The sequence below is a fragment of the Gavialis gangeticus genome, unplaced genomic scaffold (genome assembly GCF_001723915.1).
Source record: "Gavialis gangeticus isolate Ggan-Ray unplaced genomic scaffold, GavGan_comp1, whole genome shotgun sequence".
Lineage (NCBI taxonomy): Eukaryota > Metazoa > Chordata > Crocodylia > Gavialidae > Gavialis > Gavialis gangeticus.
The window spans coordinates 40,402,088-40,428,029 of NW_017729031.1; the positions used below are offsets into that span (position 1 = coordinate 40,402,088).

At 44.3% G+C, this 25,942-nt stretch overlaps 1 protein-coding gene across 2 annotated transcripts in view; it reads left to right on the forward strand.

Annotated features, from left to right (window-relative positions):
• Positions 1-859: 859 nt before the first annotated feature.
• Positions 860-25,942, forward strand: part of SMARCAL1 (SWI/SNF related, matrix associated, actin dependent regulator of chromatin, subfamily a like 1) — a 69,331-nt gene continuing 44,248 nt past the window's right edge. For both annotated transcript variants that reach the window (XM_019522647.1, XM_019522648.1), the window contains exons 1-8: positions 860-1,722; positions 2,485-2,535; positions 4,298-4,558; positions 5,287-5,337; positions 11,792-11,975; positions 14,660-14,810; positions 17,198-17,356; positions 19,331-19,396. In XM_019522647.1, the coding sequence (XP_019378192.1) occupies positions 903-1,722; positions 2,485-2,535; positions 4,298-4,558; positions 5,287-5,337; positions 11,792-11,975; positions 14,660-14,810; positions 17,198-17,356; positions 19,331-19,396 (1,743 nt within the window). In that variant the 5' untranslated portion in view covers positions 860-902. The remainder of the gene's footprint in view (positions 1,723-2,484; positions 2,536-4,297; positions 4,559-5,286; positions 5,338-11,791; positions 11,976-14,659; positions 14,811-17,197; positions 17,357-19,330; positions 19,397-25,942) is intronic.

Genomic DNA, 25,942 nt, shown 5'->3' on the forward strand with positions numbered 1-25,942 from the left:
AGGAAGTAATTCCAGGATGACCTTTTTCATTCAGAGTGACAGAGAGAGGGTTGAATAAGCACTAGTTCACGGCACTGTCAGCGGCCCCTAATCCTGTGGTGCCGAGAGGCTGGGGAACGATGTCCCAGCAAACGCGGACGGCTGCAGGACCCAGGCTCGGGGCTGGGCCTCCACTTACCCTCCCTGCATTATACCCAATGTGGCTTCGACCGCCCGGCCCCACCATGTCTCCCCCACCTTGGTGCCCTCTTATTCCCAGTGCAACCAGCTGAGCTCTGGGGTGGGGGTGGTGGACCGTTGCTGTATGTGTGTGTATGTGTGTGTGTGGGGGGGGGAAGTGCATCCCATAATAATACTGCTGGGGGGTGGGGGTCATTGAGGCACGGCAGGCCCCTCTGCAGAACCCATCACCACAACAGAAAACTACAGCTCCCAGCATGCCCCGGGCGTCCCGGCATGCCGCGCGCCCCGGCCCCTCCCCGGAGGCGCTGGCGGCGCAGTGTCTCCTGGGAGTTGTAGTCCGCGCGGCTGCGCCCCATCAGCGGCGGGAGCTGAGCCCCAGTGGGCCTCCATCAAGGTGGGGGAGAGGGCCGTCATTCTTTTAGGAGAGGGGTCAAAGGTGGTGACCCCTGAATGGGGGGAGGGGGGGTGTATTGCTTCCTTTGGCCTAGGGGTGGTGCCCCTGGTTTTGAGGCCTCAGTTTCCATTTCCTGGGCTCGTGAGAGGCTCACGGGTACATCGCGGTTGTGTGGGGGCGGCGGGGAGGGATGCACATGCCTTCTGAGGGGCACGGATAAAATGGCATATTTTTACTTTTCCTTTTTTTTTTAAATTTATTTTTAATTTTTAAAGGTGCTTGCATCCCAAATTCGCACCGAGCGCGCGGTGCTCAGGCGTGGAAGATGTCCTCCGGCCTCACGGAAGAGCAGAAAAGAAGGATCGAGGAGAACAGGCAGAAGGCGTTGGCTCGGAGAGCAGAGCGGCGCGCGGCAGCGGCGCGCGGGCAGGGGGAGGTCGGGAGTCCAGTCTCCCAGTGCCTGGGTCCAGCAAACCTGCAGCAAGACAGCTGGCATGTCGGGTCGTGTAGCTGGCCCCAGCCGGCCGCTGGTGGACAGGGGCAGCAGAAGGACGGCGTTGAGAAAGGGCTGAATCCCATCGATGCGCATCCGCCGGTGGCTGGTTTGTGTGGAGCGCAACCGAATAATTATCCCCAGGGCTCAAACCAAGCAGGCGGCCTGAGGCCATTACCGCCAGCGGATGCCTGGAGTCATTCCCACTTACCTCGCTCAGGAGCACAGCATCAGCTAGCATCGCGGCAGCCGAAGTACTATTTGGCAAGCAAAAACTCTACAGAAGCCTTGTGTCCTCGATTTGCAGACAGCGAGCACGCTGATGTACGCTGTCAAACCAAATACACGCCGCTGCCAAGCGACCCGATGCTGACGGATGCTGGCAGGCCCACGTGCGGACCCTGTCCCGAGAAATATGGTGGCAGCAGTGTGTCTCATTTCTACAGTACGGTGCAGCCCTTTGCCCCGTTGAAAGAGGCTATGGTGCAGGAAAGGGACAGCTCTGGTGGTGGGAGCTCTTCTGTTCACAGCAAAATAGGCTGTGCTCTCAAAGGGAGGTGTGTGAGACACGGTGGAGACCGCTTCCAGGTTGAAGTGGGTTACAGCGCAGAACTCATTGCCGTGTTTAAGACCGTACCTAGCAGAAGTTACGGTAGGAGTTCTCACGCCGGTTTTAAGGTTGGATTTATATCTGTGTCGTTACATTGGATCTTGGTCTTTTAAACAACTATGCATATATTTCCTGTTTATACGGGAAATGCAGCCATTGCCCTGATGGAGTATGGCGATAATGTTACATATCATTTTTATTGTGGATGTGAAAAATAAGGCAGATAAAGCTGCAGAAGAACACAAGAAGTAAATTGCTCACATGGCCGTTTTCCCAAGTCATCCGACTTGAAACCCCTGGCTTTTTGAAAAGGACCGAGATTTTAGTGACTCCAGGTGGTCTGAACTTTTCAGGAGGGCTGTTGGGGATGCAGTAATGGTTAGTCGGTTTTAGTTGCCCTGGAGTAGGCTGATAGCCACGGCTCTTATCAGTACCAGCCCAACCATATAGCCTCCAGCTGTCCTGTTCACTAAAAGGAGAATCTAGATGTCCTTATGTGTGGTGTCTCCCCCATCTTAATTTGCAAAATCCTCTGTCCTTGTTGCACTCTCCTCCTTTCTGGGATTTACATCCTTCGGCTTCTCATTTTTATGGATGTATAGGTTTTGTTGCTCCAGTGCTTAGTCCTCCTGGAGTTGTATTTCTAGCTGTCCTGCACTTTTATTATCTAGGAACAGTAGTCTTGTGTGGCACGTATGAAGGGTCTGCAAGGATAGACTGGATTACCTTTTGCCTGGTATTTAAATATTTAACATGAAGTCATTTTTCCCATCCACAAATGACTCAAAATCTGTCCTTTTTCAGATCCGGCTACGAAGATGTGGAATTTTAGCCTGGAAGACTACTGCCATCTCAGTAAGTCACAGAACTGTTGAGTGATAAGCAGGATCAAAGACTTTGTCTCCTGCTTTTATGATTATTGTCTGACGTATTATTTCTTGGAGCAGTAGAGAGGCAAAGCTGTTCAAACAGGGCACCTGTTTTTCAGGCATCAGGCTTATGAGATTCTGCTGTGAATCTCAGTAGTTGGTCAGAATTAACTGAGGTTTGAGGTGTTATCTAAATGCCAAACAGAATTTTTTTCTCAATCGCTTACTGAATATTTCAGAAGCTAACAAACTACACTCTAGGCAAAAATGGCTCAGTTCATAAAAGTACTTCATGTGAGGCCATGTGGAAAAACTGAAGATATTCCAGAAGTGCAGCTGGCTAATACTGTATTGAGAAACTGAATCCAATGCTATTTCTTGAACTGAAAAAAAAAATGTTGGTTTCTTGATATATATTTTTTTTGTTCATTTTCCTATTATTTGGATGGGTAGAAAGTGAATTATTGTGATCCCCTGGGTATTGTGTTAAGCTGCCAGTGCAGTTGCCTTGGTATGTGGAATATCAGGCATGAGGTTTTTTTTTTCATTCTGGACCAGGGGAGATAAGGAACGGTTACAAAGGTGACACATTTCAAGTGGGCTGTTCAATGCAAGCAGCACGGACTTCAAGGAAATCAGTGTGAACAGTTAGGCCAATGCTGGGCGTTTTACAGACTCCACCCCTTAGGCCTGATTTCAGCTTCCCACTGTCTTGCCAGGTATTTGTTACATACTGGCTTTTTTTTCCCCTGAAGATATTTAAGAAACAGAGGAGTCCCTGCTCCAAAGAGTTTACAGTCTAAGTAGGCAACTTGTAGCTGCCATGTCAATGTTTTTAAAATATCCTCTCAAATAATTCTGAAGTGTGAGCTCATCGCTGAAGACACATGGTGACAAGCATCTGGTGTTAGCAGAATCAGAAGATGCTTGCAAAAATATCCTGAGAGTTGCAAACACTGTGGTTAAAGGGACTAGTGAGTTGAAATCCAAGTAATTTTTTTAATTTAAGCTTGATGCTGGGTTTTACAAGCCTCTGATGAAAGTTTCTTTGGCTTTACAATTACATTTTCCTCTATTAAAAAAACCAAAACAAAGCACTGCTTCCTGTATATTGCGAAAACACAATCAAGTGGAGAAACTGCAGTGTTCCACCTGCCTCTTCACAGATCTAATACAGTAAAGAGAGAGACACTTTTCTCTAATGGCTTTTAGTTATGGCTATCTTAAGGCTAGAATTTAACAACATTTGGCAAACAAAACCCATGCACACCTAGAAATGTAATTTTTTTTAAAGGTTGTTTCAGTTTCTGGGGTATAGGTTGTAGCCTTGTTGGTTTAAGGACATAGGCAGACAAGGTTCTTTGGGTAAATCTTATATTTCTGTACACTTATCTGTTTATAAGCCTCATTTCTTGTTCAGTACATCTGAATTTTTCCTTTTGGTTTGAAATTTTAACCTCAATCTAGAGGCATCTTAGGGAGGAGAAGAGGAAATCCTTTTGGCCCATTTCTGCACCCTGATGGCCTGTCCCTGAAGCGGGGGAGCAGGGCTGGTTGTGTTACCAATTTCTGCTCAAGAGAACTGTGCCCTAGACTACTTGTCTCCTGTCTCTCCCCTTCATCGCAGAGCATCCCATGTCTTTTAGCAGGTCTGAAATTAGCTCCTGCCTTTTTTTGTCTTTCAGAATCTCATACGTTACCCAACTCTTCATTTTTTTTTGCCATGCCTTTCATTCTTTCTTCTCTAGTGAACAAAGTAAAGGAACTTTCGTCGGTGACTTTGACACCGTTGGAAGGGATGAACGCAGCCAGCCAGGTCCCATCTTCTGATTCCATCAGCACCGGCCCTACACTAAAAACCCTCTTGAAGACATGCAGTGGCTGGCAGAAACCCTCTGCCATCGTCAAGGGCAAGTGCGTGCTGCTTTCGCGGTCCCGGTTTGAGGTTGACATTGGATATGACGCAGAAATGATTGGGGTGTTTAAACAGATGGGTTCCAGGAATTACGGTGAGTCCATGGTTTGTAGGCTGTATTACTGTAATGGCATTGTTGGTGCCAACATTTTTTCATGTTTCTGAGGTACCTTGGGATATAAAGCTGATGAAGTGCTATGCAAGTGGCAGCCTGCTCTGAATGCAGATGGAAACATTCTCTTTAGGTTAGGGTTTGGATCTCTGTTGGGATAATGGTGGGATATCTCCATACTGTACCTTGCATTTTGCTGCATGCCAGTGCAAATGACTTCTCGTCATGTCCAGAGGTAAATACCACAGAAAACCTCTCGGAGCTTGACTGAAGTGTCAGAGAAATGAGTTAAAAAAAAAATCAGCCTGTGCCTGATCTGGCTCATCTTCCTGCCTGTTTGCAGCAGATCAGCTTTACCTTTACCGTAGACTTACAATGTGGAGGCAGTCTTGGACAGACCTGCAAGTCTAATTTGGCCCTCATGTTGAACTTTGGTTCCTGGAATCAGTAGCCCTTTAGCTACAAGTTATGATACTCTCCCAAGTTCAGCTTGAGGTCTGACTTCCCATTACTCTGAATGTCCTCTTACCTCTTAAATCTTCCCTAAGCCATTTTTGAAAAGAGAGAAGAAGGGAGAAAAATGCTGGCTGGACAATACAATTCTGAAATGGAGTGAATCTTCACTACTTCCATCACTTCGTAGCACTAGAAGGATTAGTGTTTTAAAAGTTCTTTCTGACAGCTTTTATTTGTTGTTGTAACCCTTACAGACATGAAGACCAGAAAGTGGAGTTTCCTTCTGGAGGACTATCCCAGACTAAGTGAGAAGCTGTATTTTCCTAACAGGGTCTTTTCACTTGGGAGGGCAGCTAATTCTGTTTCTTGGGCTACGTCTTTCTGATCAGAGTGAACTGAGCTGGTAACCAATGCCTGTGCTTACTCTTTTAATGCTGCATTATCTAGATATTTGTCTGGATTACACAAACCTGGGACTTTGTAAATGTGCAGTGTTGTTCACGGTAGTCCTCAAAAGCCCAGTCAAGGTGATGGTCCATTGAGCAGTGTGCTGCACAGCTCCACATGATGGCATGGTCTCGGCCCCTAATAGAATTTCCCTTTGTAAGTTTTGTAAAGCGTGCGTGTGGATGTATGTACGTGTGTGTGGGTGTGCGATGATGGTCATGAAAGTAACGTACATTAGGGGTGGCCTGGAGTCGTATCATGATGCTTGAATGAAGTAAGCAGCAGCAGAAGAGTTTCCATAGAATTGTAAGGCTGGGCGGGATCTCAAAGGTCATGTGGTTCAACCCCTTGCAAGAATGCTATCCCCAAATCATCCCTGACCATTGCTTATCCAGTCTCCCCTTAAAAATCTCCAGTGAAAGAAATTCCATCACTTCCCCAGGCAGTCTTTTGCACTGTCTCACTGTTTTAACGGTATCTAATCTAAATCTACTTTGCTTCAATTTAAAGCCCTTGCTTCATGTCCTGACCTCTGCAGCAAGGGAGAACAGTTGTTTTTCCTCTTTATGACAACCTGTCAGATATTTGAAGTCCGCTACCATGCCCTCCACCCCTGCCCTTAATTGCCTTTTATCAAGGCTAAACCTGCTTAGCTCTCAACCTTTCCTCATACAGCTTGCTTCCCAGCCCCTTTATCAATTTTGTTACCTGCCTCTGGACCTTTTCTAGCTTGTGCACATCCTTCACAAAATGTAGAGCCTAGAACTGCTTCCTGTTCCTCCATTCTCAGATCTGTAGATGAGGTAGGACAGGGGCTGTGCAGAAACTCTAGGTCACGGGATCTCATTTTACTTGTGTTCCCAGGGTCCTCTTCTCCAGCCTGACCCTCCCCTCTTGTGTCAGTCCCTACCGAAGCTGATGCACTGCTACTTGAACTCAGGAGAGTCTGGCTGTTCTGCCCAAATCCCCAGAGATAGCTCAACACAGGACTTGTGCAGTGTGGAGGGTGTTATGCTGGTGAATCACTTAATTGCACTCAGTGATATTTTTATAGGTTGGATTTGCTAAGTTTATAAGTCGATTGATGATTTTTCAAACAGTCAGTGCCACAGCCATGATGTGGGTACTGATCATCCAGCTGGTTTGTTCAATGTTGTACATTAGTGTCAATAATAAAGAGTGCAGTCAGAACACAGCTGGTCGGCTTGTAGCTGATGTCTGAGGTAGGCCAGAACTCAGGTCATTTTCCTGTAGCTGTGTTGACTATAGAGTAAATGGGAGTACCTGTTTGTTTGCTGCAGTTAGATGAGCCTGTTGGCTCAGCTAATTCATGCAAAGCAGCCACTTCCTGCATTATTCATACTCCGTTCAGATGCCCAAATACCAAGGTAATGGGTATTTAATGCTCTCAGTAAAATACATTGGGTGAGAGAGAGTGATTCTGTTTGTCATGAGGCCTTGAAGTGTAACGTTCACTTCTGGGTATAGCCGGGTCTGCAGGCTTCTGCCTTTTTCATCTGTGTGGTGCAGAACAAATTCTGACTTGCCAAAGCAAAGTGGAAAATTGCTTTCTTTTAAAAAGATGGATACCCTTTGCAAATAACCCAAGCACAGCGGCATGCTCCCAGCATGTCCACTTCTTAGTTATGTGTATTTAGTTAATGTTTGTAAAGTGCTCTGCAGATGAAAAGCACTACATAAGTACTAAGTATTATAATTATTTGTTATCATCCCATTCTGTGTGCTGTAAAGGTATAATGTGAGAGGCAAGGATTTCTCAGACTGATATCTTTTCTTGGACCACCTATATAGTTGGGATAAAGATTTTGAGTGCAAACTGTTCTTCATCAGGAAGAACGTAGCAAGTTTCATAGTGGAGTGTCTGCATGCTGTGGGGATAGGTTCCTTTAACATGCTATTAATAACCATGGAGTTGGAAGCCAGGGGGCCCAGTGTAGTTTTTGGAACTGTGAGGAGACAGACAGAACATTGTGTAGGAGCAGATGGCAACCGGCGATCTTCCTGGATCGTGGTGTATGCATGAGGGCCACCCAGACCCTCGGTGCATATGCCTGGAAAGGAATTTTTGGAGGAGTGGAGGCTGTAGGAGCAGATACCTGTGCTGAAACTACATCACAGAGCAGTGATGTTCAGCCAGGGTGCCATCAGACCCTTTGAAGGGTGCCATGAGCTGTGAGAGGGTAAGTGAGATGGGAGGAGATAAGCAGATAAACACGGGCCCAGGCTTGTCTGTGCCTGGCTGCTCCCCCATTGCTTTGCCCCTTTGCAAGGACGCATGCATTGTAATTTATAAATTAGTTTTGAAATTGGGTGCCAGTCAATTCACAGAAGTTATGGGGAGGTGCTTGAGTCCCCCGCAAAAAATTTGAGAACCACTGGCATGTGGAGAGAACTGCTTCCAAACTGTTGATATAGGGGGACCCATACTGGTTTCAGTGGGAGCTGAGCACATCAGCATCTTGCAGAATTGGATCCATCTGCACCAAGAGCCTAATTCTGAAGGGTGCCAAGCAGCTGCTAGAATATGCCCAGTTTGCACAATCTCTCAGTTTGCACTCATCTCAGAAGAAGCATTCAGAGTCTCTCAGGCTTTGGGCCCAAGGAAAGGAGTGAAGGCTCAAGTACATTCATCTTTAGGACTTAATTTACATGTGTATTGTTGGAGTGCTGTCAGGCCTCTCATATGTACTTATCTAAGGGGCAGCATTAGCTCTGCACCTCTTCACTTAACCCAGCAAAAATAGCCTTACTCCTATGTTGTCATCTGCAGCAACATCCTTTTGTGGTGTTTCTGGAGACTGTCTCTGCCCAGCCATCTTTTAATAAAAGGTCACTTTGGAAAGGAAAAGCTTTTGGATTAATCATGCTGGTGGCAGCCGCATTGTAATCACTTTCCCAGTTTTCTTTAGAACAATAGCAAACTGCTGCAATGAAGTTAATGTGAAACTTCACTTGTGAGAGTGTAACAGGTTTGTGTTATACTTTGAGAGAGAGAAATCTCGTGCTGTTTGAAGAGTTTGGGCTATTTTACAAGCACCAATGGAATTATATTATGTAAATATTTTTCAGAAGTAAGGCTTTTTTTCTTAGGGTAGCTAAGGTCCAGTTTGCTACCTCTGCTCTTAGAGATAACTGACATTAAAATAAAAATTTGCATTCTGGAGCTGAATTTGGTGCCTGCACAGCTGCAATGCATAAAATCAGTTAGTGCAAGTTTAAATTTGACTGGCTCGGTTCATTTGTAGAGCTGGAATTATTTTATATTTCTGTAATTTCATATTCTAGTGGCTTAAAAATAAAAAGGTGCTTCTGGAAGCAGTGATGATGTGTGTCTGTGCGTGCCTAGCTTGGTGCTGAAATGTGGTTTTGATGTCTCTGTAAATGGTCAAAGAAAATCCAAAACAAAAATCAATTTAAAAGGTGCACTGGGCAGATCAGAACCATGAAATGATGATAATATTTATTATTTTTTCTTGGAGAAAAAAAAGGTTATGTTACTTTGCATTTTTGGGAAAGGGACAGGGGGCTCAAATATGGGTCTCTGAAAATAGAAACCCCATGGCTTATGGTTTTAAAAGAACCTCCCAGGTATTTTTGCACAGACAGTGCAAGCCTAAAAGTTTGTGCTGCAGATCCTTGTGAAGTGAGATGCAGGTGAAGTAGGATGCAGACTCACCCAGCAGACTTGCTTCATACTGTGTTACCCTGGATTTTACTCTTCGCTAAATTTACTCTTCAGTGAGCAGTGACTGCGTGATAACTCTCTTAAGCTGCCTGAAGAGCTGCTATTAAAGCACCTGGTTGCCCGGCAGCAGAGGATCTAGTTGAGGAAATGGCCACTCTAGAGTGAAACTGAGGATGGTAATGGACAGGTGACATGTATGCTCGTGGGTGGATCTAGGATTTTGAAAAGGGGGATGCAGATGGAGCAGTGCATTGTCACATATAACACAACTACAACTCACATTTTTCTCCAGTAAAAGAGAAACTACAAGCTTTGCTAATATGATAGGAGGCTAGCACTATATATTATTCAGTGTAAGATCCAAGCAAAAACTAATATGGTAAGGGTAAGGATGACCAGAATCTGGACTAGACTTCCCAAGCAGGTGGTGCAGTCCCGAACCTTGGGAGTCTTCAAGAGTAGACTGGACAGACACTTTGCTGGGATCATTTGATCTCAGCAGTATTCCTGCCCAGAGCAGGGGGACTGGACTTGATCTTTCAAGGGGTCTTTCAGCCCTTAATGTCTATGATTCTATGCTTCTATGAAATACAGCTTTATAGGCATATGAACTGATTTGCTAGATTTTATATATAATGTTTAAAAAATGCAACAATCTAGGCAAAAGCCATCAAAAGAAATTATTTTATTAGGCCTGTAGTCATTATCATTAAATGTTCATCTCTTATTCAGGTTTGTAAAGCAAAATCCAGTCTTCTTGGGTATCTTGACAGTGCATCCAACACTTAACACAGGTGTGAAAATGACTGACAGTGAACGTTTCTCTGAATTAATATGACCACACCTGAGTTAAGGTTTTTAGCTAGAGCTAAAAACAGTCTGTAGGGCTGTGAAACAGAAGGGAGACATTACCAGGAATAGACCAAATAGAAAAATTGCAGAAGAAAGGATATGTTGATTACTGGAAAATCAAGACCATTAAAAAAGGAGAGAGGTTTGCTAACCCCTGTGGAGTGAAGAGAGATTATCAGGAACCAGGGAGATGATGATAATGTGCCATGAAGTCAATCGAGTCCATTAGCACTGCCTGCATGGAAGTGCTGCTGCCCCTCTCAGGCAGTTGGTTTTAATGTTTGCTTGCAGCAGGCATCGAAGGGGAGTGCAGCTGCATTAGTACAGCCTCCTGGATCCACCCAACAATTTTTTTCCAGAATAAAATTACTTCCAACCTCCTCGCTTGTATCTTATACTGAACTGTGTGTTCTCCAGTGTAAATGCTTGTGCATCTTGTGTTTGCTTAATTTTTCCTCTGGGTTAAATTGAGACTAATCCAGGGTAAACGTGATGTGTGGCTGCACCTGAATCTAAACACTGATGTTTATCGATAGCTTTATGGCAGATCAGAAAGTCCTGTGCAGCTGCCATAATGGTACAGCATGTCCAGGGATTAAAGCAAGTCTTTTGAAGCCTTACAGTGCATGCGTGTGTCTTGACAAGGATGAGACAGGAAAAGAAACAAAGGCTGATTTGAATTACTTTGTATGTTTTAAAATGATGCAACATGGCATTTATATCTTAACACCATGATTATGCATCATGCAGACCACCCCTACAGCTCTGTCTCAGCAAAGCAAGAGCCCTGTCCCTGTTAGGAGCTGCGTGATCTTGTTTAAAGTAGGTTTCAGAGCACGGTCATAGTCAAAACAGGTTGGATGGAGCCTCTTACGTGAAATGCCTATAGGTGGAATTTATGAGCTAGCTTGAAAAATGCTATCAAATTGGCAAAAAATTCCTTTCCAACTCTTCCTTGCAGCAGGTGAAACTTGCAGAGAACCTTTCATCCTTGATCAGAAGGAACTGCCTTATTTGAAACATGATTATTATTTAATATTTTGAATGGTCACAGCATCCAAAGGCTGCCATCAGGGTCATCTGGTGTATTAGGTGCTAAGTAAAGGTTTGTGGCCTGAGAAGTTCCTGCCTGGAAGAGCTTAAGATGAGTGATGCCTGGAGGGTAGTGGAGGGGAGATACAATCAAACACATGCAGGTTTTATACACTGACATCGTTATAAAAGGTTCTGGGGCTATGACCCTGTCCAGATTGTGGTGTTTCAAATCAGTTTTGCTCAGATAATTCATGAGGGAGACCTCTGCTGTGGGTGTCCTTGGCATTTTAAGGCAAAATTCAAAAGCATTGCCACATCAGACCTTCAGCCCTGCAGTATTTAGGGGAGTGTAGCTGCTCAGTCATACAAAAAAGTGTTTGAACACAGCACTGCAAGGATAAAATAAATGATTAAAGACTCTCTCTCATAGTGGATGGGAGCTGTACAGCTGCCAAGCTAGAAGCAGTTAGCTGGGGGAAAAATACCATGCCAAGCAGTTCCTGTGGAATCAGTCTTGACAGCCAGTTCTGCTTGTAGGTGTAGCCCAACATGGTTCTGAAATGGGTTGTAAGTAACTTCGTTGGACCAGCAAGGGCTGGATCAAGCAAGGCTTTCTTGAGGCATGGGAAGCAGAACATTGGCAGAGCCAGGACTATCCCCTGATGTGTGTTCTGCATATTGTTCTCATTCCAGTAAAACACTGCTGTTGTTTTTTTCAGTGGGAGCCATACAGAGCCTTCCGTCAATAGAGGCAGAGCCGCTACCCAAGCCGGTGATACAAACTTTTGCTGCTCAGCTTGAAGAAACTACCACATATGCAGCAGACATTCCTGATGCTGACCTGTCAGCGGTGGATTCTAAAATCGTGGCAGGCCTCATGCCCTTCCAGAGAGAAGGCGTCAAGTAGGTCCTACCCTTGTGGCCCAAAGAGCTAGTTCTGTGCTTATGGCTTGTCTTCTGCGTTGGCGTGTGCGTGGTGCCATGCATTCAATTTAACACTTACGCAATACAGTTAAAACATGAACAGGCTAACATCTGAGCAGTTTAGGATGTGTTAAGTGCCCTCCTGGCATTGCAGAGTTGTTTCCTTCTAGGCAAGGGTTGTGTCCTAGCATGTACTACTAGCTTTCGTAGGTCGCTACTTGCCAGTGATTTGCAACCATTGGAAGTGAATGGATGGCAAGGCCCTGAAGCTTTCTTTTTTTTTCCTATGGACTGTATTTCCCCTCAAAGATGAGCCTAGAGGCAAATTTCTCCAAAATCCAGCAGTTTGAGGCTTGAAGCAGATTCCACTTGGTTTTTGAAGAAAAGTTTAATGCAGCCCATGGCACGTTTCTGCTTTGTACCTATCCGCAATCCTTCAGAATGACTCAAGAAGGAAATTGTTTTGCTAGGGCACAGTAGAGTATAAAATATTTTCAAGCCTTGTAAAGCTGTCCCACTGGTGCACCTTTGATTTGTCTCTCTGGGCTCAGTAAGTGTACATGCCTCACTTGCTTTTCTTGTAAATCCACCTTGTGTACCCAAGAGCATTGGCAGACTTTATTTTTTTTTTTACAAGCTACACAAAAATGTATTGGAGAGCAGGACTGAGCCCAAAGATGACTTGAAACAAGTGACTGTATATAGAAGGAGCAAGTTAATTTTATTTCATATGGGGCCCATATTTCTTAGCTGTATCAAGCAGCACAGTGACACTGCTAAATCTGCAGCAGCTGCTGTGAACGCTGGGCTCTTAGTAGGGCTGTCCTACCCTGATCAGGGTGAACTGTGGAGCAGGTGAGTGTTTATTGATGAGTACCTTGAAAAGATCACTTTCAAATAACACTGAGGTCCTGGCTTAACTCCCACAGAGTCAAAGTAATTCTGAATTGGGCAGAAATGGGTTGTTGATCATTCTGTTTTACTACAGCACTGCAGCACCCTGGACTCTGCCTGTGCGAAGATTTGCATGGCTATTGATCGTTTGCCATAACGCTAATAGAACCAACTTCTACAGGCTGAAGATCAGAGCTCTGTCTACAGTGTGGGGCAGCAGCAGCTGCTGCTGTGGCTTTAACTACAGCTGCATTGCTGTAGTTAAAGCAGCTTTCGTGCTTTCCTTCCAATAGACTTGCTCTAGCTCATCCAACTGACAGAAGCTGTGCTGGTAGAAGCCGCCTTCTGACTACAGAGTAACATCCGCACTGGGGATTGTGCTGGCAAAACAGTGTCAGTTATGGGATGTGATCTTTTCCTATCTCTAGGAGACACAGCTGTGCTGACAACATGAATGTAGTAGGAGCTTAGGTTTGGCTGTCAGAGGCTTCTGTAATGCCCAAGGACACCTGAATAGCTGAAGAGAATGAGGCTTTTTTGCTTTTTAGGTAAATAGGTGGTTCAGTGATGTAATGAAGGAACAGTCTAAGCATTTGGGCCCAGTGTGATTTCTGCGGACCTGTAAAATGCAGTTCTGCACTGAGAAATGTTGGTGTCAGAAACCACCTTCTCTCGTCAGCTTTACTCCCTGTATGTAGTTGTGTCTGCCGATTTTTACGGTGCCTATACTTGTGTTCTGATGCATTCTAATTGGACTGCATCAGAGCAGGCTCGATTAGTAGAGGCTCTAATTAGCATCGGTGCAACATCATGTGTATAAGCCTCCACAGATTTAAAAATGGTTGCTGGGGCTTTTTTAACTAAAGCTTGTCAAATGAGTTTTAGTTAAAGTGTCCTGTGACCATTTTTAAACCTGTGGGGGCTCAATACACTTGATGTTGCGGTGATTTAATTAGAGCAATTCTCTGGGAACTGTTCTAATTAAAACGCCCCCTCCCCCAGCACATGTGTAGGCACCCCTAGTGACTACAATCAGTTTTACCTCTGTTAACCTTATAAAGCCATCTCTGCTGGAAACAGAGACCTGGGTTTCATTGCTCATTCTATACTCTAAATAGCATCCTCCCCAGTTAGCGAACTGTGTCAAGCAACCGAATGCCCTTCAGCAGGATCTTTGGAGGCGTAATCGGAAGACAGTATGGCTGCACAGGTATTGCTGGAGGCTTCATGTGGTCTGCTGGACTTCTACTCTTTGTGACAAACCAGAAAGACCCCCAGCTTGGCTCAGGCTGAATTTGCAGGCCCTGAGTTGGAGGAGTTGGTTAATCATTCCATTCTCTACTGCACACATGTGGGCCTCACAGATTCCATAGGAAGTAGATCCTAACTAGGCCCTCTGGTTCTCTGAGAATAGTGAAGGAATGCATAGATATGGGAGACTGGAGATGAGAGGGTAGTTCAGAGATGGTCCTTGCCAGTTAAGGCATCTGAGCAGGGCAGCATGGGGAAGTCTGTCCTGCTACTGCCTGTACCAGTTCAGGGCCAGAATTTTGCAGGACTGTCCATGAAGCACTGAGTATCTTGTTTTCTTCTTTCGCAGAGCCTGTGGTGTGTCGTAGACCAGTGGCCTGTGAAGGAAATCTTAAACTATTTCTCTTTCCCCTTCTTGGCTAATGATCTCCTTTCCCTGTTCTAGACTGGAGGTGAATTGTACTTACTTTGACTAGCAGACAGGGGATGGAGTAACCCTTTACCTTGTTATCTTTCAGTTTTGCCATCTCAAGAGAAGGCCGTTTGCTCCTTGCAGATGACATGGGCTTGGGGAAGACCATCCAGGCTATCTGTATTGCTGCCTATTACCAAAAGGAATGGCCTCTACTGGTGGTGACGCCTTCTTCAGTGAGGTTTACCTGGGCTGAGGTACTGCATGTTTGGCTAAAGCATTTGAGGCTTGCCTTGCCTTGCATGTTAATAGCTTCTGTAGGGGCTGGCCTAAATTGCCACCCACCCAGTTAGAAAGTTATGGGGGAAAAGCAGGAAGGACTGAGGTTCACTACCCTCTGTGCTCATAGGAAATAAGTCCTCTGGCATATACCTGCCAGGGACAAATGGCTGATCCTCATTCTGTGTCCTGGAGGAAGGTTAGGCATAAGATCTCTGCCAGTAGGTTGCAAAAGGAGAAAAATTCCTCTCTGACCACATGGAATGACCTGGTTTAATATGTTGCGCGTGTGATCCTGAACAACTGTAGTATGGCATTTGAATATGAATCATGCACTACATACGACTGGCATCCAAGCAGTTGTCCCCAATTTTTGAAACCTACTAAAATGGGTTCTGCTCAAGTCTTCATTGATATAGAATCCCAGGTGCTGGAATTCTCCCTCTTTGTTCACTACGTTTCCACCTTCACTAAGTGTCATTAGTGCCTGTTCGTGGTAAAATTTGGTCTCTGTCATTAATCTACAGACCCCTCAGAATCCTTTCATTATCACCATTAATCAGGAGTCTGACATAAAGCCATAGTCAAGACCTTGAGATGGGCTGGTCTTGAGGTTTGGAAATGAATATGATTGGAAGAAAGCAGCGCTTCAGGGTTTGTCCATGAACACAAATTGTAGTGTGATTAGTTCAGTGATTCTCAACCATGGTGCCATGCAGTTTTAGCACTCTTATGTATACTACATTGTTCACAAGATAAATCTAGAGATTATAAATAGGAATCCATAGTGGCAGAAACATCCTGATGTGTTGTGGTGTTGGAGTTACTTGCAACAAAAAAATTACTCTATTATTGCTCTGTAGTCAAAAAACAAGTTAAAATTAAGAGCTGGCATTTTCCAATTGATGTCTTGAATCTAAAAGGTTGAGAACCACTGGATTCATGAGTTTTGAGGTGACTTTGGCACATGCTTTCCTTATCTGTAAAGTGTTCATTAATAAAAGAAGAACAGCAAGAGGACTCAGGTTCTTAGGTTAATAGAAGTTTCATGCTTGAGGAAGTAGAATTCTTTTTCAAGTAGAGCACTAGATTTATGCCCGGGGGGGTGAGTTGGTTGTTTTTTGTTGGAGTATGATAGAACCTGATTACCAAAGCAATTTGCCCCATTTTTTTATTACTGTCATTACAACAAAGCACTGGATGCTTTAACTATAGAGGCAACAGGTAGGTTTTTATCTGAGTGTTTGAATGAGGGGGCAATACTGCATACATTTGTAAGTAGAAGGCTTCCTGCTTAGTCCAATGGAGTTGGACCAGCCCGTGAAGAACTTGCCTCCTGCACAGACAAGCTTTCCCTCATGATAGAAAGTTCTGCTGTGCCTGTGGAGTATTCAGTCCTCCCCACAGGCAGTGTCACAGTTTGACTTGTTCTTAAAGGGGGAACTTCTTGTAGACATGGTGTAATTGTACTTCACCTCTATTGTGGGCTAAACGTTCCTGCAACGTAAAACATTCACTGCTTATCAGTCCGTTTTGCAGCCTTTGCTGTTGGTGTGGAATGGCTTAGCATAGATCTCTGGTACTTGCAGCCAATCTGTTCTGTTGCTGTAGCTAGGGAAATCACTAGAAGGTCATGCTGGCTTCTGCTGGGGACCGGAGTTCTTGCTGAGTAAGCCATAAAGAGAATGCAGAACCCAATTCTTCTTAATTAGCAGAATATTGTATAATGCCCACAGCATGGGATCTGGGACTCCAATCAATCACTCTTGCTTTGGGCAAGCCACGTAAGTGTTCTTTGGTTCAGTTTTACCTCATTCCCCTTTGCTACACAGGGCAGGACAGGTGGCAGTAGGTGTAAAGAATGGCCAAGCAGATTTAGATCAAGGTTTTTCAGAAGGATGTAGGATAGGAAGTATCTGGGATCATTTTATGGAAATCAAATCCTACATTTGTCCTAGAATCATGGAAAAGCAGGGCTGGAAGGAACCTTGTTCAACCTTCTCCTCCAGGCAGGATCATCCCTGTTTCAACCATCCCAGTGTGTCTAGCCTGTTTTTAAAAACTCTGGGAACCACCATCACACACAGATCTCAGGCACAGTGCCCAAAATATCAAATAAACCCTTTAGATTGCTACATATATATCAGGGAGACAAGGGCACTGGCAGGGTCCTGTCACTGCAAGGGCAGGAAATAGTTTGTTAAAATAAGACCAAGAGTGGCTTGTGTGCAGGGGTTTGGACTAGATGGTTTTTGGATCTTTTCCACCCCAGGCTAGATCCATCTTCAGGTTGTGTGAAGAGGTATGAGATTCAAATGAAAAGCACCATGGTCCAGAAAAGACTCACTTTCTTCTCCTCTCTTAGGCATTTCATAGGTGGCTTCCCTCCCTGAGCCCAGGGAGCACCAATGTCGTTGTGACTGGCAAGGACACCCTGACATCAGGCTTGATCAACATAGTCAGTTTTGACCTTCTCAGCAAGATGGACAAGCAGCTCAAAGAGACTTTCCAAGTGATTATTGTTGTAAGTAGTGCCCTGCATCCTTCCTGCTGGATGTGAACTGTCCTGCTGACTTGAGCGTGGTTGGCTGTATCCTCTCCCTGGAGATCAGAGCCCTGGATATGCTCTTTTGGAAGATCAGGCAGATTGTGTTTTGTGCTGTGGATGTCCTACTGAACTTGCTTTGATGGTGCAGTAGGCTTTTGAGTGGTTTGGCTAGAATTTTAGCATTGACTACATTTCTAGTAAGCCAAGTAACCCTTGAAACAGTGTTAATAGTCTGGGATGTGCCATCAAAACACATGTAGCCAAAACTGAGGCGAATAGTATATTCTTCAGCTGGATTGATTTGCTGCTAATGCAGATTGAATGTTTTTGTTAAGTCTGTCATCTCTTCCCTTTCATGGATAGCTGTATAATCTCTTTTCCCCTTTTCAAATACCATGGGGATAGGCATTAATGAAGAAACCTTGGTAGATTTTAATTGATACTAATTTAAAATTCTAGTGTTTCAAATTCAGCCTTGATCAATAGCAACAAAAAATGGCTGTCAGTATCTTTTATACCAAATGCATTTAGTATTCTGTCTTCTTTTCTGTAAATAATGCTCGTGTCCCAAGAACCTCCATGAAAATTGTAATGTGGTAGCTCTTTTGTTGGCAGTATCAGCTGACAGGGTGGGGACTAAGCTTTCCTTTTGCATCCGTGTTGATTTACTGGGTATCCAGGTTAAAGCTGAACTCAAGTCTCTGGCACACATAACAGTTATGGTGCAATTAACATATGTATCCCACCATAAATGCTTAGTGCTACACATTCAGAAGATTTATGACACCATGAAGTTGCAAGACAGCCACAGAGATATTTTACAAAATAGGTGGAACATCTTTGTGGCTCTTTTGTATAGTGCCATAAATTGAATTTGCAGCACTCCCCAACAGTAGATTGTCAGCATTGGCATGGGGACGGGGGTTGGCATTAGGACCAGGACGGTAGGATTGCAATACACTAGTGGCAGGTGAGGGGCTTCTCCTGCTGGCAGCCCCTGGGCCCAGTATTGTTTCCTCCCATACCAGTCACACCACTGCTTTGACATATGCCAGGGGCCTCAGACTGGTACTGGTTGTGACCTGCCTGTTGGGACAGAGGCGAGCTCTCTCCAGGGCCATCAGTCTGGCTCCTTTACTAGCCCTGAAGCAGGGGTGTTTTATTTGTGTACGTTCATATTCAAATACTGTGTCTGTTCTGCAGATCAGAACAGCTCTGCTGTGTTCTTAGCCTCCCTGCTCTCATCTTCCTCCGTCGGCTGGTGCCATTAACAAAGCTTATTGCTCACCAGGGCACTTGAGAAAGCTGTGCCTTGGAGGCTAAGTCCTTCCATGCATGGCTGTGTGCTCACCCGGATGCAGCAAGATGAGAGCATGCCCTTGGAGGGTGCCAGTTTCCTTAGTGTCTTTAAGATCTGCCTCGTGACGGCAGAGGAAATGTAGCGTATTGTGGGGGCAATGTCTCAAGCAGGAGGTGGTTATCCACCTGGCGAGCTTTATCAGCAAAACAGTTGGTTCCTAATTAGATTTCCCTGTTTCTGATGTTTTTCATTAACCCCTTCATTTGAGGAAGCAGAAGTGCATGGAGCTCCCCTTGATTCCTGCATTTAAAGGACACGGAGCAGCAAATAAGTATCAGTGGCAGAAATCCTTATTTTTTTCCCCTCTCTGTTCCCTCACTTAGCTGTGATCATCCGAGATTTACGACTTAAGGTTTGATTTTCCTGCCACTGACTTGCAGCCGCTGATTTGATGGTGAGCCATCCAGCACGCTTCAGGCTGGCCTTACATTCAGAATTTGATGTGGCCACCCCAGTGTTTGTCAGCTCAGAGTATTATGCAGGCTCAAAGTATTAGGCAGTGTGGAACGCTGTCAATTTGTTCTCTATGATGTAGCTGGGCTGTGGAGCGGGACTTCTCTCTAATCACGTTCATGTCTGTTTTGTTTTAGGACGAATCTCATTTTCTAAAGAACATCAAAACAGCACGATGCCGAGCTGCAATGCCGCTTCTCAAGGTGTGTGCCAAGCCCTGCGCAGCCAGCTCCCAAAGCAGGATTGGTTTTTGTATACTAGGCTCAGGAACCAACAGCTTAATTCTGTGGTTGTCTTGGTGGAAAACCAAGGAACTCCACTGGTTCCCAGAGCAAAATTTGTCCCTAAGATTCAACTGCTGATTACTTTGCAGATGATTGTCAGTCTTGTCTAACAAAAGTAGCTTAAAGCACCCAATGGCTGTGACTGTGGGCACTACAGCCCTTATTTCAGTTTCTCACCATCCAAAAGGGTTGAGATGCTTCACACAAAGAATGTAGTGTTATGCTATTAATGTCTGTACAATCTGTTTAAATTCTAAAGTACCAGGTAAGTGCTAAGCATCTATTATATATAATATCTTGGGTCTCTTAACCTCTGCAATACATAGTCAATATGATGGACTCTCTTTCCTGGCTTTCTATGAGGTCCTGATTCTCCAGGCTATCAACCACGTATTTAGTTGGTGTTTAGTACTCCCTTGCTGATACAATTCATATAACTGAGGAACGGCGGGGTTGGAGAGACTTCGAGTGTCATCTGATGCAATCCTGAAGTAGCAGACACTGGCAGGTTACAGCTGAAGTGCACTTTCCTGTAAACTAGGAATTATTGCAATATGCAACATATAGGGACATGCCTAAACCAGCTAGGCCTTTATAAAATCTTTTAACTACTACAGACCTGCCTGGTGTACTGAGCATCAGGAGTGTATCATAGCTATAGAACCAAGTCTGTCACCAGCAGTGGATGTGTGCACACCACTAACTTAGCATGCCAGGCAGCGGTGTGCTCAAGCACACCCATGCTCATTGCTTTCTGAAACAGAAGCCAGGTAGCAGTACTGTTGGTAGTAGTGTCTCACAGCAGTGTCACTTAGCTCACCCACAAATTCAGTGCTTCTGGTTCAGGAGGCAGCCTGTGAGGAGGATGCCTCTATCTGGCATGGCAAGTTTGGTGTGTAAACATTCCCAGTTTGTAGCAGAGAAGGGGGTCTTAGTTTCTTTTCTCTGTGCAAACAGCGCTTGGCAGTGGTTGAATTTATCTTGGGGAGTAAGAGACTTATGATGCTGTTTAGGTGGTGTTAGTGTTGACTGGTTTTTCCTTTGGGAGATTCTAAATAATAAGCATGTGCTGAAGATTTGTTCCTGTTCCAATAATTATGCATCTGTAGATGAACAGAAGGTCTAGATCCTGTCTCTTTCCTCACTGATTTTGAGACCTTTAAAACTTTTAGTATTTGGAAGCTGACCAAGAGCCACAAATTCAAGTGCAGCTTGAAACAAGCAAACTAGGGCGGTTACACAGATGTCCTAACATAGGAAAACTTACAAAGCACATGCACAAATTAGTACTGTACATACTCTTCCATGTGCTACTTTGAGCATCAGGCCTGCTCCAGTCTGTGGGAAGGACAGAATATTCCTACGATGAAAGTGGGGGTTGGTTATCAGAATTTCTGTGCTGGTCTAAAGAGCCTTGTTTGCCTATAATGAAAGATATTTTCCTATAGCTCAAGTACAAGGACCTCTATTTTTGCCTGCTTCAGAGTTTAAGCACTGTTCAGTTAATCATCCTGACTCACAGTTTCACCCGATCAGTGACACGCTCAGAATATTGCCTTGTTCTTCCCTAACTCTGTAAGTATTAGCTTGCAAAAATTATTTTCAGGACCATGATAAAAGAACTGTAGATGAGGTCGTCATAAAAGGAGGCCATGAGCCTATTTAGAATTTACAATTTTATACTGATACATCCCTGGTCACACCTCTGAGAACTGATGCTTCTGGCATGGAATTTCAGTCCTTTGAAGGTGCTGATTTTTTGGTATATTCAAATGCTCCATTTCTTAGCTGCAAATGGTTTGCTTTGTGAAAATTAAGGTCAAAATGCCTACAGCCACTAAATATCAAATATCCGTATAAGTTGCCTTTTCATACTTTCAAATCCTGCTGCTCTATCCTTTAAATTGATGCTGCAAATATTGAATGTTTCTCATTGAAAGGAACAGAAAAAATGAAGTGTTCTGCTAAATCTTACAGTTGTAACTCTAGTCTGCAGTAAGTGAGCACAATAATATATGAATCCAGCTAAAACATGGAAGTGTCCCTGTGTATGCAGTGCTTTGAGACTTCTGGATGAAAGTACTATATTACACAAATTTTGTACTTAAATCGCATAAAATCACACAGTTAGTGATTTTTGTTATGAGTTTGGAATTGGGGGTGAGATTCTCACTCCCTGCCAGGGGTTCCTTCTGCAGCATAAAAGGATCAGAGTGGTAAGTAAGGGGCTTGGGGCCAGCAATAAGGTTGTATGCAGAGGACCCCCTGGAAAACTCTAGCATAGAGGGACGTGAAAGGGGTTGGAAAGAATATGCTGGGGACAGAGTAGCAGGGCACAGTGTTGCAGAAATACTGGACAGTCCTGGCTATCTGCTGGTACCAAGACCACCTTAGCTGTCTAAGCCTTTGCCTCACTGTAAAAGTTTTGCTGCTTTTAATTGTGCTGGTGAGAACTGCAAGTGTAAACACTGCTGTGTTGGTATGAAGACTATAGCATATGCTGTGGCAATGTGAAATAAACCACATAGGTGTAAAGCATCTCAAACATGCTATGATGGTGTCTATATCATGTCTTTTATTGGCATCACTATGTTGACAGAAATCACACCTGTTTCTGATGTCATTTTGTGGGTTGAACTGCTTGCATAGTTCAGCCTAGGTGTGCTGTAGGCCTCTTTCACCTCTAGCTTAGCCTCAAATTGGGAAGGTAAAGCCCTTCTTTGAAGCAGCCTTTGCTTCCTGATTTCTGGGAGGCAAGTTCTGCACTGTGTAGACACCATTATGTATGTGAGACACAGAATCTGCTTATGGGCACTGGAGCAGCTTTCTGGGCTAGCCCAGACAAGTATTTTCCAAGGCACAAATGCTTCGACTTAAGATGACTTATGGGAGAGGAGGAAGAAAAACCTTTTTAAAAAATGTGATTTCTGGTCCTTGTTTCCCATAAAGATTTATGGATCCATAACCACTCTGGCCAGATCTAAATTAAAATGTTTCTGAGCCTGATGGGGTCCCTTCTATGGGCACTTAATGTCCCTTTTCATCTCACTACAATTTGAGGCTGTGGCTTCTATATTTGGAGTGACCATTAAAATATAAAAATAGTTATGGTTGTTTAGATAGAGCTGTCCGATAATCAGATGAAATTGATGCATTCCCCATAAATATTAACTTTCATATTAATTTTGAAATCACCTTGCTAGAAAGCAGGGTTCGATATCTGCTTCTGAAACATGCACGGTGGGTTACGGTTTTTTGAAGCCTTGCTCTTAATCTTTAATATCTGGAGACATTGATCATTTTTCAAGCTAAAGTGGTATTTCTGCCAACTCGGCTATAACTTCTCATTTGCTGTTCTCATGTATATATTGCCATGGAGCTCAGTTAGGACAACGATGTATGGAATTTTCAAGGGTCGCCATGTATTAAACATGTGGTGTAACTCTGGCTGTTGCAGATCTTCAGACGTAATCCTTCACATCGAAAATTCTTCTTTGTGTCCTGTATTACATTTAGGATCCCATAGGAAAGATCTTTTTTTTTTTTAGCTGAGTGTCAGGGACAGATGGGGAAGAGTTTTGTTAGCCACACGTTGGCCTGGGAAAAAAGGAGAACCCACAAGGTGATCATGGAAGCCGGCTTATAAGATAGTGGTGCCCAACCTGTCAGCCCCACAGGTCAGATGAGTGGTGCAGGGTTGGTCCATGGGCCAGATAGGCCTGCCCACAGACTATTTGGCATGTGGCCCCGGCCATGTGTATCATATCAGGCCCTGGCTTTGGCCCAATGGTCCATATCGGGCCTTGGACTTCATGTCGGATGGTGGCTGTGGCCTTGGCAAATTTCTGGATCAGCAGGCTGGGTGACATGACTCCATGTGCTGGATCTGGCTTGCAGGCTGGAGGCTGAGCAGCACTGTTTTAAGCAAATGGAGGGTATATAGGGTGATATAAGCTGAAATATCAGCAACAGGGTCTCTGGGGTCTTGGCTTCTCTTGCTCTTGGTTTGCATTTATGCATTTGAGGTAGATTTTACTGCCTGTCAAAGCCAAAGCAGTTAACAGGCTTTGCGTGCAGCTGGTGTGTACCCTTGCCACTTATCGAAATGGGGTTGAAGCCTCATGGGAAAACTAGATCTTTAATCTGTTGGCATGGAGCAATATATCCCTTTTTTCCATTTTCAAGCTCTGCCATGACCTGTACCAATCTGCCCCAGCAGCACTGTGGTCTGCCTAGAGGTTCGTCGTTTTTGCTAGTACTGTGTGTGCTAGGAGCCTCTTATGGCCATATGAGTCCTTGTGGCAAGCTGGTCAATTGACTGCATATTTTTTGACTGACCAAAGATTATAGCAATTTTACACACACAAAAAAGACCAAACTTTTTTGGTAATTTTGACAGAAATATGATTTTTTTTTTAATTTGACATATTTCTTAATGGAAAGGTTGTGCTTTTTCTGTGTAGTATTTAGACTTATTGGCAATTTAAAAAAAATTGACCAATATTTGACTGCTCAATTGATCAAACTTTATTTGACCAGTTAAGTACCCAACCCTAGTGTTCCTTGTTTTAAAGAGGTCATACTCTCCACATCAGAGTGAAGAGAACCTCTTAGTGTGAGACTTGAAATGCTGGGTGAGCTCTATTTAGCCTGTATCAGGATTTGCTTTTATACCCCCACCTCTGGCAGTCATGAGCTAGGGTAGCTATGTCTACCACCATCTTGCCATTCATTTCAACCTCTTGCCCAGGGGCTATTGTCTCCTCGGGTCACCATCAGTATTTGTGCTTGCCTTTCCAGGGCCAGTGATAGGAGACTCCTTGTTGCCTCAGCTTCTTTCTTTCCTAAGTCTTGACTGCCCGTGCAACTGGTAAATGAACCCTGAAAACTGAATGTGTATGCTACTGGGTAGCACAGACCTGTACAGGTACAGGGGGAGCAGAGAGCAGACAAACTGGGACTCCAGCAAAAGATTATGCATCCCCCTACAAGCCAAAATGTTGCATATACTTTGTTCCTCTCTAATTGCCCATCCTACCACAAGACAGTGGAAATTGGGAAAAGTCCCAGTGGAGCACAGACAGGTTTCAGAAGCCTTGTGATGTGTCATCAGCGAAGAACTAGGTTGGCTGCTCAGAAATGAGACTTGTATTGAATCAAGGATTCCAGCAGGTATAAAATATACTCGTCTCTGCTGCACTTCTGCGGCTTTTGTCCTGCAAATACTTGAATGCTTCTGTAACTTTGCTCACATGACTCTTCCCGCCCTACTCACTGTGTGTGAGACTAAAGTGATTGCTTGTTTTGGGGTGTTTGGAACCTGGGCTTGTATTTTGGAAGCCTTCCAGCTGCCTGCGGCTGGGACCTCAGTTCTGTACTTCTGATAGTGTCAGTAGGCATTAAGAAAAAAGAAAAAATCAGAGGGAAATGGGTCAAAGCACATTAGCCACTGCAAGCAAGTGATATAGCGCAAAAAGCTCCCTTGCCATTCAGAATAAGACCTGAGAATGCCCCAAAGCTTGTCCAACAGCTCCCTCAACCATACCATTGGTCCAGTAAAATAAATCACAAAAAACCTTGCTTCTTTTGCTCTCCTTAGGCATTATGAATCCATGGAGATAGGATACATAGGATCCTTCTCTCTTCAGGAGTGTTCAATCTTAAAGTGAGAGAGAAGGAGGAAGTGTATCTGCCTTGTCTTGATGCTGCAGAAGACTTTAGCCTTTAAGGTGTGTGTATACTGCAGCTCTGGTCTCAAAGACCTTTTGATTCTCCTTTCTTCCCAAGGATAGGAACATCAGCCCTTCTCTCCCAGACAGATCCAGTCATTCCAGTTTTCAAAATTATCTTTTTTACTGGGGCAACCTTTAAAAAGTCATCTGGAATATTTACCATGGTGAGACTTCACTGTCAGACACAATCTGATGCAGAGAACAGTCTCATTTGAAGAAGTACACCCTTAAAACAGTTGCAGCTGCTATCAGTACTTCTTTCCCATTTAACAAGTCTCCTCTAGCGGGCACTTCTGCCTTCTGCATTAAAAATGTTGCTGGATTTTTCATTTTCCAGAGTAATAGATTCTTTGCATGTTAATCAGTTCAAAACGACAGTGTAAGCAAGAATTAGGGATGCTTATATTTGTACCTCCTGCACCAGCCGCATTTATTTAAAAAAAAAAAAAAAAAAGTGTGTCAGTCTTGGCATATGGCAGGGCCCATGCTGTGAAATTCATTTAAAATACTGAGAGCCATTGTATGGAAATGAGGCTTTTTTGCATGTTCAATTATTTCTTTGTGGCATTAACCCCCCACCCTCTGCTTTTTGAAGCAGTTGGGTGCTGGGTTTTGACCTCTGAATTGAGTACCACAGAGGACTGACACTGTTTAAATTATTCCTTGACTTTAGGAAGTGACTTTTGTAAATGTTGTCCTATCTGGGGGGGGGTTGGGGGGGGGGGGAATGCGG